Genomic DNA, 12,056 nt, shown 5'->3' with positions numbered 1-12,056 from the left:
TCGAACCCGGGACCTTCGGCTCAGTAGTCAGGGTCACTAACCACTGCGCCATTCGGTCGTCTGAAGTGAAACGGTTCTTCTTCACGTGTTCTATCTATACCTACACTGAAGTACGTAGATTATCCTAACTAATAATTATTATAAATGCGAAAGTAACTGTGTCTCTCTGTCTGTTACTCGTTCACAAGAAAACAACTCAACGGATTTGAATTAAATTTGGTATATATATGGTCTAGTGTTGGATAAATATATTTAATAAAATAAATATTATATAGGTTTTTGCTCACGTGAAGGTTCAAGGTCCAAAGCTCGGCGTGGAGGGCCCTCCCGATGCTTGAGTAATCCGTTTTAATCTTGAGGTTCTCACACACAAAATCACATGTCCACTTATAATTGTATACACAAAAATAATGCCTAATAGTAGCTGGTAATATTTAACCGAAAATACAAATATTCCAAGATCGCGACCGCGCCGAAATTACAAGAGCAGATAACCCGACGAGAGGCTGCCAACGACTGAGTAGACTGTCAAAAATAAAAGAACCTACCCACATACAAATATAAGAACCTACCCACATACAATTATTAAAGTGTTCGTCGGTACCGAACATTCTCCCGCCTAAGCAGTAACCGCTGCTTAAAAATAAATAAGTATACAAATATATACGTACAACCGATTTTTTTTTGTAATTAGTCTTAAGGCAGTCTAGATAGCCTACCTATTGCCCGCTTGAGCGTTGCTCCATTTGCAACCCGAATATCCGCTAATCTGACCACACCATCCGATCCTGGGTAGAGTTTAATTATCCGACCGCGATTCCACTGAAGAGGAGGGACGTTATCCTCTTTCAGCAGAACTAAATCACCTTCCTTAGGAGGAGAGGTGGAGTCCGTCCATTTGACCCGCTGTTGCAAAGTGTGAAGATATTCTAAGTGCCACCGATGCCAAAAACTTTGTGAAATTTGCTGTAACAGCTGAAACCGACTTAATCTATTCATCTTCACATCTTGCAACGGATACTCCGGTAGAGCATCCAGCGGATGACCGATAAGAAAATGACCAGGGGTCAATACCTCCAGATCATGAGGGCTTGAGGAGATGGGACACAAAGGTCTAGAGTTCAGTACGGCCTCAATTTTGCAGAAAACCGTGCTAAGTTCCTCAAAAGTTAATTTTGTTTCCCCTATGCACCGTTTTAAATGAGTTTTCGCCGATTTAACCGCAGCCTCAAACAAACCACCCCATGATGGACAAGCTGGAGGATCAAAAATCCAAGTAATACCGCGCTTGGACATATTATGACCGATATAATTTTGATTTTGTTCCAAAAAACGATAAACTTCCCTTAAATAATTATCAGCACCCTTATAATTAGTGCCACAGTCCGACCGAATAAGGGAGGGCAAGCCGCGCCTTGACACAAGCCGAGACAAGGCGGCAATAAAAGCCTCAGTAGATAGTTCCGAAACCAACTCCAGGTGAACCGATTTTGTGGCCAGACACACGAACACGCATAAGTATGCTTTGGTGATTTTCGGATTCCGTAACTTATGTGTTTTGACCTGGAAAGGTCCAGCAAAATCCGTACCGATACCTTGAAAAGGTCTAGCCGAAGTAACGCGATCACGAGGCAAATTACCCATCAATGGCTGAGTCGTCAGGCCTTTCAATTTGTAACATTGAATGCACTTAAAAGTGACATTCCTGACAGCTCTCCTAGCTGAAAGTACCCAAAAATTCCGTTGTAATATAGCCGTAAGAGCATTTGGTCCCGCATGACAATTTTTCAAATGCAAATCCAAAATTAAAAGTTTTACGAAATGTCCCGATTTTGGCAGAAGCAAGGGATGTTTTGCTTCTAATCCGATCTCCGCATTTTGGAGCCGACCGCCAACTCGCAACAGTCCACGAGAGTCTACGAATGGAGTAAGACTCCTTAAATTGCCTCTGATCTGCTCGCCGTTACCTAGAGCTTCAATTTCCGAACCGAAATGTTTCTTTTGAATCAAACTGACCCAACAAAGTAAGGATTCTTTCCTTTCTGTCACCGTTAAATATTGCTTTGAAATCCGATTATTTTTATTTTTACAATTATGAATATATCTCCGAATCCAACCTGTAGCCGATATTAATTTATCAAGTGAACTATATCTATCTAAAATCCACTCAAATTCCGAATCCGATTCCGTTTTAGTAACTGCACAACATCTAATACCAGGCAGTTCCGAAGGCCTCTCCACCTCGCGAGAGGGCCAGGCGGACTCATGTTGAGTAAGCCAGGCAGGTTCCCACCACAATGGATGAGAAAGTAACGTTGAAGCCGTTGACCCGCGTGAAGCGACGTCTGCCGGATTCAAATTGCCAGGTACATGTCGCCAGGTGATAGTAACCGCAGAATTTTGAATTTGTGAAACTCTGTTAGCCTCGTATACTTGAAGAGTATGAGGTGATGTATTAATCCATGCCAAAGAAATCATACTGTCGGTCCATCCAACTATCTCCTCAAATTCAACGGATCTTTGAAGACAAAGACTCACATGATTGAGAAGCTTAACCAGTAGCACGGCTCCACACAACTCCAATTTAGGAATGGTGGGACGTGTCCTGAGAGGGGCGACCTTGCTCTTAGCCATGAGCAAGTGTACCGACACCGAGCCGTCTTGGTTACTTGATCGCAAATAAACCACTGCCGCAAAACCTAACTCCGAAGCATCACAGAACCCATGTAATGAGTAGCTGCTTGCAGGCTTAGTCATAGTACATCGAGGAATAGCCAACCTTTTAAGGTTAACCAAGTCTTCCCGAAACGCTTGCCACTCACGCAACAAATTCGAAGGTAAAGGATCATTCCAATCGAGCTTGTTTAGCCGAAAACGCTGCAGTAAACATTTAACCCAATACACCACTGGGCAAATCCAACCCTTAGGGTCAAATATCCGGGCAACTACAGATAAAATAGATCGTTTAGTGTCCGAACTCGATGCACCAAGATTTAGTTTATAAGAAAAGACATCTCGAACCGGATCATACAAAACGCCGAGAACCGCAACCGTATGGGGATTTTCCGAATTTTCAAATAAGAGAGGTAATTGTTTATGATCATCAGGTAAACCTTGTAGAATTGCTGAGCTATTTGAAATCCATTTACGGAGCTCATAACCACCCGATTTCATTAAAGTAATGAGTTCTTGCTGAAGGCTCAACGCATCAGATTCCGAATCCGTACCAGTGATTATGTCATCTACGTACACATCTGTTCTTAAAACCGCTGCCGCACGAGGAAGGCTTTCACGCTCTTGCTCGGCGAGCTTCAAGATTGTTCGATTAGCAATGTACGGGCTACACCGCAACCCGTAAGTGTTAGTACACAACTCATATGTGAGGAGAGGCTGATCAGGAGACTCCCGCCATAATATAAGTTGGTACTTCCGATCCGATTCGTCTATTACCGTTTGCCGAAACATTTGTTTCACGTCACAAATGAAAATAATTTTATGTCTCCAAAAATTTAATAAAATGTCCGTTATGTCCCTTTGTAATTTGGGACCAGTGTGAAGACACTGATTCAATGATACGCCCGTAGATGTGACGCAACTGCCATTAAAAACCACCCGAATTTTGGGCACGTCACCCGAATATTTAAAAACCGCATGATGTGGGATAAAAAAGTGTTCCTCGCCCGATTTATAATTAAATTTTGAAACCGACATATGTCCCAGTTCTTCATACTCCCGCATAAAACTGATGTACTCCTTTCTTAAGACCGAATTTTTCATAAGCCGACTTTCTACCGCATGAAATTGTTTCTCGGCTATGTAACGAGACTCACCTAACATTGGACGCGAGGAAACAAATAAAAGTCGAGTAGAGAACCGACCGTCTGATAGCCGATGTGTATTTTGCTTATAAAGCTGTTCACACTCCTCATCAGCTGGGGTGATCTGTGAAACCGATGGAGGCTCCTCAACCTCCCAAAACTTTTGTAAAGCATCCGAAAGTGATAAAGCAAAAACATCACCTGCTGGCTCCGAAGTTACGTCAAACGAATGATCAATAGGTCCCAATAAAATGTAACCAAATACCGAATTATACGCCGTTAAACCGTTTGTACCTAAAGTAATTTTATCACCACCGACTAGTGAACCGTAAACATCCGAACCGAGTAATAACTCAACTGGTTTGGACTTATGAAACTCTGGATCAGCTAAGAACAGTCCTTCACATAAATTTAATACCGATTCATTTAAATTAAATGTTGGCTGATTACCGACAAGATTCCGTAAACAAGTAACCGGAGTGGAAATAACCGGAAACCGCTTTCCCGAAGGTGAAAATGAAACACAAGACCGACCGAAAATATTACCGAGTTCTAATCCTCCTACCTCTCTCACCAGCTCATCCGTAGGTTCTAACATTAATCCTAACTTCCTAGCTAAATTTAAGGTTATAAGAGAGCCTTGGGATCCTGCATCTAATAAAGCCCGAATTTCAACAAAATCATCCAAGTTATCACCATGCACTCTTACAATAGCCGTAGGAAGTAAAATAGTTTTATGTTGAACAGGTGATTGCAATGGGTAGGTAGGAGCCGTATCCTATTGTCGATCATTATAAGGTCGCTGCGGCGCCTCACGTTCGCACCGCTGATCCCTTCGACCATCACCGTCACGCTGAGGGTGATGAGAATAACCGTTGCCGCCCACTTGAGCCACACGACGCGGGCTCCACTGGTCGTTCCTCCGACGCTCCGGGGACGCGGCGCGAGCCGGTGACATCCGAGGTGAACGGGTTCGATTCCCGCCGCCGCCGCGACGATAAAACTCCGCGCTCCCGCCCGCACGCGGCGGCGAGCGTCTGTCCGATGTACCATTATTCACACGAGGCTGTGCAGTGCCTACCCGATTGAAACACAGCAATGGATGGTGCTTCTGGCTACCACATCCATCGCATTGCGGCACCTGGCGGCAGTCACGGTAGTGATGACTAGCCAAACAGAAATAACATAGCCGCTTCCGAGTAACAAATTCCTTCCGAGCTACGGGTGTAAGTTCCCTGAACCGTGAACATCTATTCAACACCGAGTGCGACGACTCACCACAGTAAGCGCAGCACGGGACTTGCGCTGCCGCAACCGCATAATTTTGGTGGCGCCGTGGAGGGCGCTGGTCCTCGCGATTATTATGAGAAACAAATTCTCTCTTGGTACTCTCCAATAACCGACATTCTGTTTCTAAAAATTCTACCAACTCCGAGAATGTTGGTATAATATCTGTTTCCGTACCGTATTTTTGTTCGAACCGAGTTTTAATTGATGGCGGCAATTTAGTACTAGCAATATACAGTAGCAAAAAGGACCATTCAGCTACAGGGAATCCCAAACGTTCCAGCGAGTTTGTTGCCATAATTAATGGATTTAAAAATTGCGATCGCAATCCGATTAAATTTGACGAAATAATTGGCAAGTTCATAATTTGACCGACATGAACGTCCGCTAGATGGCGGGAATTTTGGTATCTCCGCATCAAAAGGTCACGAGCTGTTTTATAACCAGCATCCGATATTTTAATATGTTGAATTAGCCCGCGAGCCTCACCAGAAATGCATGACATTAAATAAGCTAGTTTCTGTGAGGGTGACAAATCCGTACGATTATCTACCAAGCTGTCAAATAAATTATTAAATCCGACCCATTGATCCAAATCACCCGTAAAAATAGGTAACTGCAGGGTAGGTAATCTCGACACCAAAGCCTCTGAGTCGAACCTGTGTCTGTCTGACCGCGGCTCCGACTCGTCCGTGGAACCGCTCGTGCTCCGGCGTTGTTTTAATTTTTCATACATTAATTTGTCAAAAGCTTCTAATGCCCTCACATACTCCTTACGTGCTGCTTCTAAAATTTGATTTTCCGAATTATTTTCCGGGTTCGCAAGTTCAATTATTCGTTGATATGAAGCTTCTAAACTCGTAAATTCCGTATTAACCGTTAACAGTCGAACAGAGACACGGTTGACATGTTCAGGTCGATCCAGCAAGTCAGCACTGTCAATAAGCCATTGAAGTTTTACTTTAAATACCGAAAACGATGCTCTCAAAGCCATATTACAATCTTAAACAATAAGCAACGCAACAATACCGAACTCGATGGTCGGTTATGAATATCACCTCACTTTATAACGTCAATATTTACTAACTCCTGAAATTTATTCAAATAAAACTTTATCCCGTATTATAAGTATAATATTTACTAAGAAATTAACCAGTTATCTTTAATCAAAAAGCTATAGTTACTAAGAAATCGAAGTTACAAAGTGACTAAACCAACCGCCATTTAAATTCACAATAATATAAACTACACTTCAATATTACAGCCGTAAAATATTCAACATAAAGTAACTAGGTACTTTCTCAGGTCGAATCACCAAATCACCGACCAAATCTCACCACAGCAATACTGCACGATTAGTTAATAAATAGGTAAGTATGTTTAACTTAAAAGATAAATGATTCAACGCCCATAGCGAGCTGAGACAATATGGTAATTACTAACGTGAGACGTAATTGTACCTACCGAATATCTGAATTACAATAATAATCAAATTATAGCCGTAAAGTTAAGTAGTTAGCTACCGTAGCTACCGTAGTACCTACCGTACGAAAACCAATACAAATATAAGTATTGACCGAACCGAAATAAATATACCTATACTTAGTACAATAGAAACTGTATTCCGAAAGTAAAATTATTACGTAAACAATATGCAATGAAGCTAACCGAATTGATAACGCCGCCCTGAGCTAACCTCAAAAACTTACGTAACACGAAAACCTAATAATACACTGCCGGGCAATGAAATAGTTCCACCCACAAAATGCCGACAAACACCTTAATATCTCCTAAGATATAGAACCTAGCTTCATGAATTAAAAAGTTTAATGAAATATAGTTTATCATGCAAACATTTTTAAATGCAAACTCTTTTTAATATTGTTTTTTTCGAAGCCATGGATAAAAAAAGATAAGAAGCAAAATTTTCGGGTTTGAAAGTTTAGGAAAACATTTGCTTCGTTTTTAGTTTTGCTTTTTATTTCATTCTTTTTTTTTGTCGTTGTGAAATAATTATGAAATTGTAAAGTCTTGCGGCTCTCGTACCCATAAATCATGCCTGTATCACGCGAGGATTGTGCGAGAATCATCACCATGGTGGACATGGGAACCAGCCAAAGAAATGCGGCCAGAATAATGGGCGTGACTCATACTACTGTACGACGAGTGATCTAAAGGTTTAGGGAGACAGGATTAAACCTGAGAAGACCAGGTACTGGCAAGCACAACAGTCCGAAAAGATCGATTCACGATTCAAGAAATCGACATCAGACGGGAGTAGCGGTTCAACAACAACTTCTACAAGTTCGAAGGGAGCCAATAAGCGAGTGGACAGTCAGGAGACGTCTTGCCGAAAGAAGATTAAAGCATTACAAGCCAGCAAATGGCCCAAAACTGGAACGGCATCATAAAGTTGTCCGATTGCGATACGCCCGTAATCATACAGAATGGGGTGAGGACAAATGGGGCAGAGTGATGTTCTCATATGAGTCATAATTCATGCTGTACCATCGTGATGGGAGGAAAAGAGTATACCAACAACCAGCATAACATTTTTCACAAGTATGTTTTGAAGAAAAAGTGGCACACGTCGGAGGCAGCTTTCGCGTGCGGGTGGGTATCTCAGCAGATGGTCGAACAGCGTTAGTTCCAATCGAGAACGGGAACCTCACTACTGTGAGATACACCAATGAGGTCCTCAATGAACATGCTGGTCCGTTTTTGGCCAATATGGGCGAGAATGCAATGTTCATGCACGATAATACACGGGCGCACACTGCTCAAGTTGTAAATGAGTATCTTCATGACGTAGGAATCCACAAAATGGAGTGACCAGCAAGGAGCCCCGGTTTGAATCCCATTGAGCATGCTTGGGACGAGCTTGACAGACCTGTGAGAGACCGAGTTCCACCTCCAATTACACTTCGTGGTTTGAAAGACGCGCTCATCAAAGAATGGGAGAACATTCCTCAGCATATGCTGAGGAATCTGGTATTCAGCATGCCCAATCGCGTAGAAGCTGTATTGAGAGCACGTGGAGGAAACACCAAGTACTGAGTTATCAAAATGCCACGTTTACACCTAATAAACGCATAATTAGAGATTTTGTTTTATTTGCCAAATGCCCCATTTTTTTAAAAACATTTAATTTAAATTTTTATTACAATATTTAAGGTTTTACATGGGAATATTCTGATGCGCAATTAAATATTCTTCAATATTGCAGAAGGCGTTATTAAGCTAGCATTTTCCGTTTAGGAGTAATTTGATGTTATATCAGTGGAACTATTTCATTGCCCGGCAGTGTATATAGCCGTATTAAAACCACGCACTGCTACCAAAATGTTGGATAAATATATTTAATAAAATAAATATTATATAGGTTTTTGCTCACGTGAAGGTTCAAGGTCCAAAGCTCGGCGTGGAGGGCCCTCCCGATGCTTGAGTAATCCGTTTTAATCTTGAGGTTCTCACACACAAAATCACATGTCCACTTATAATCGTATACACAAAAATAATGCCTAATAGTAGCTGGTAATATTTAACCGAAAATACAAATATTCCAAGATCGCGACCGCGCCGAAATTACAAGAGCAGATAACCCGACGAGAGGCTGCCAACGACTGAGTAGACTGTCAAAAATAAAAGAACCTACCCACATACAAATATAAGAACCTACCCACATACAATTATTAAAGTGTTCGTCGGTACCGAAAATCTAGAGTAGTCTAGACCCTAAGAAAGAACATAGGCTACTTTTTATCCCGGAATTCCCACAGGAAAACTTTTAAAGGTGAAGCGAAGCTCGCGGGAACAGCTAGTTTATATTATTATAATTCATAAGACTTATTCATAAATAAATTCCAAGGATTCCATATCATTATTCGGCAGGAAACTCTACAAACCCACGCACGTGTAGAATACTGTACAAGCCTTCTTTTCGAACACATTTCGTATAATTTGAAACTCCACCAAGAAATCCTTAATTAAAGTCGCGGGCATTATGAAAGTTTGTAAGCTGCTTGATAACTTTTGTTCACGTTGAGACGGTACTAATTTATTGTTTTACAAATTGAGGTACTACCTACAGTAGGTAGTAGTAGATTACTATACCACTTTTGAAACAACCTGAAGATAAAGTTAGTAGTAGTAGTCCCCACCCATAAATCTTAGTCTAAGCAGTTACTGCTTAGACTAAGATTTATGGGTGGGGAAATTTTATCTTAATACACCTCTACCTTAATCAAATCTCAAAAGGTCTATAATACTTAATATTTTTAAATCTCCCTTTATTAAGTGGTTAGTAAAGTTACTTAGGTAAATAATAGTAAAAAAGCTATCTTATATTCTCTAACTTTATCTTCAGGTTGTTTCAAAAGTGGTATAGTAATCTGAAAGGGGGTAGGTTAGGAACTAATTATGAACATCGTTTTTCCTACTACAATTTAAAGTCCGCTTCTTACGTAAATATTTTTCGCCAGCAGCCACCTAATACTGTAAGTGGTGCAGCACAATTCAAACATTATTACATTTACGAGCTAAGATTTTTCTCTATAGATAATTCCATAAAACTTATCACCGTACGTTCCATTGTGTGTTATTCATTAGCCGCTATTTGAACATTGGGACGGCTCCTCAGCTGTTAAAAATTTACAGTAAATGCGAAAGGTATTTTATAGTTATTGCGGTAGATTTGAATTTTGCTGTTGTTAGCATATAACTATTACATGACATAAGAGTATTGTCATCATTCTTTCTAAATACTTATAAGATAACTACCGTATCGTGGTTGCAATACATTTAAGTGCTTCTATTCTATTCTCTGTGGAGGTGAAATTACCTGCACCTGGCTCTCTCGAGTGGAACCTTTGTGCATAGCCACAAGGCCAGGATTCGAACCCGCATCTCTGGCGTGAGAAGCGGGCGCTTACCCGACTGAGCTACGACCGCAGCCCTCTCATTTAAGTGCTTTTTACCAATAGGTTCGAAGTAGTATTTGCACCTGTACCTTAGCATATTCTTGATTATAATTTCGGATTCTGCATAATGAAGAAGGGTGAGGACAGGAATCGAATGTTGTGTCACTTCCCACAGGCCCACGTGAATCGTACACTGGAAGATTTTTAGCTTGTAGCCCTCATAAATATTACTCATCGTTATAAGCTTTCAATTAACAGTGCACCGGCTATGATTTTATTTGTTTATTAATTAAAAATATCAGAGAAGAAATTACGATTAAAAACATTCGTAACTTATCTTATTTTAATCCATATTTTCAGTTACCTTAACCATATGGCGGTATACCCCAGTATACAATGTACTAAGCTCACGGGTAAAGCCATATAAAATCGTTATAAGTACTGGTGTAAAGCCCAGCATCTGGGACTGTTGCCAACGTTAGGCGCATTGCAGAGAGATGAGGTATCAAAATGAGATATTGCACGGCACATTCGACCAGTTGCAATAGTATAAATTATATGCCGGAGATATTTTGTACGCAACTTCGCGGGCAAATGTGGTGCGTTTATGATTTATTGTGTTCGGTTCGAATCGGGGTTTCAAACTGTTTTGTCGTATTACACTTATAATGTAAATTTAATCTTAATTTGAACAACACGAATCTACCACTGTAATCCTATCATCCGATTGTCGGAAAAAAATGAGAGTATTACAGGCTGTGGGCTGGAGAGACATCATTTAGTTGCTAAATTTCAAGATGCTAAATTGCAATATATACATTTACGTAGGAAGTAATAATAATAGTAATGTGATTGTTAAATGTATTTCATTACTAATCATTAGAACCATTGTTATACTTACGTTGTAACTAATATTTAATCTTTGGTTAAGTATACTTTATTGAATTGAAAGTACGTAGCAGACAAATTTCAGTGTCTAAAATATAAATGAAAACTAAACCTACCCTACATAGTACATGGAAAGCTTCAAGGGCGTACCCAGGTAGGAGCAGGGGGGGGCTGCTGCCCCCCCCTAGAAGATAAAATAAACGTAAATTTTTCTGCCATGTAGGAATTAAAAACGTAATATCTATCTAAATATCCAAACGAAACAAAAAATCTTTTCTTTTCAGTAAGATATTTTGATTAATATTCTTTTATTTATAATGTTTCAATATACCTGACCGACCATCATCTCGGAACAGGTATGAGCTGCCCCCCCCCCTAGCTGAAATCCTGGGTACGCCCTTGGAAAGCTTATACAGTAGTTTCCACACTAGGCTTATGCATATCAAAACTTTGTCCAATTTAAAATAACCTTTCACACAGTTGTATGATATGGAAACTCCGGGCTTATAGTTTGACGGGTACCGGAGTGTTTCTCTGGACGGTACAACTTGGTTGCTAAAATTAGGGCCGGCCTTAAAATCCATACCTACAAAGTTTATAAAGGGTAGAATTTTATTAGTTTTCATCCGTCACGTCAGATGCTATTTTTGAAAACTAAAAAAGTTTCCGTTTTCTCCTGTCATCTGCATACACTATCTGTCAAAAGTTTCTAGATAGTTTCCGCTAGAGGCGCCACTTAGTATGCGAGAAAACGTAAACTTTTGTAGTTTTCGCCAAACTATCAAACCTGTACTAGACCCCCTGAAAGTTGCTCAGTATACCAATCACATCGACTCATTGACTGGCAGAACACTGATAAAATTCAAACTGCCTCTACGTAAAATTATCTAAAATATTACTTAAACATTTTATTCTAACCAGTAAATGTCACGTACAGAACAATTAATTAAACTAAACGATAAGTATTAAGTTCTTAGGCACTTAAAATTTGTTCAACTCAAGTGATGATATTTTTGAAAGATGTCTGTAGGTTAATACTTACGAGTACTTTAACTTTCTGTATCAAGAGGGAATTTTCCATCGTCCCCAACTTTCACCTTATTTTATTTAATTTAGTAAAATTATATTTCTGGGTGAAGGTTAG

General features: G+C 40.2%; 1 protein-coding gene across 1 annotated transcript; it reads right to left on the bottom strand.

Annotated features, from left to right (window-relative positions):
- Nucleotides 1-405: 405 nt before the first annotated feature.
- Nucleotides 406-1,890, bottom strand: LOC125489290. The gene has a single exon (XM_048624716.1). The coding sequence runs from the start codon at nt 1,642-1,644 to the stop codon at nt 697-699; it is 948 nt and encodes a 315-aa protein (XP_048480673.1). The 5' UTR covers nt 1,645-1,890; the 3' UTR covers nt 406-696.
- Between the last annotated feature and the right edge of the window lie 10,166 nt (nt 1,891-12,056).

The sequence above is a fragment of the Plutella xylostella genome, chromosome 12, assembly GCF_932276165.1.
Source record: "Plutella xylostella chromosome 12, ilPluXylo3.1, whole genome shotgun sequence".
Classification (NCBI taxonomy): domain Eukaryota; kingdom Metazoa; phylum Arthropoda; class Insecta; order Lepidoptera; family Plutellidae; genus Plutella; species Plutella xylostella.
This window is presented reverse-complemented; position numbering and strand designations above follow the sequence as displayed.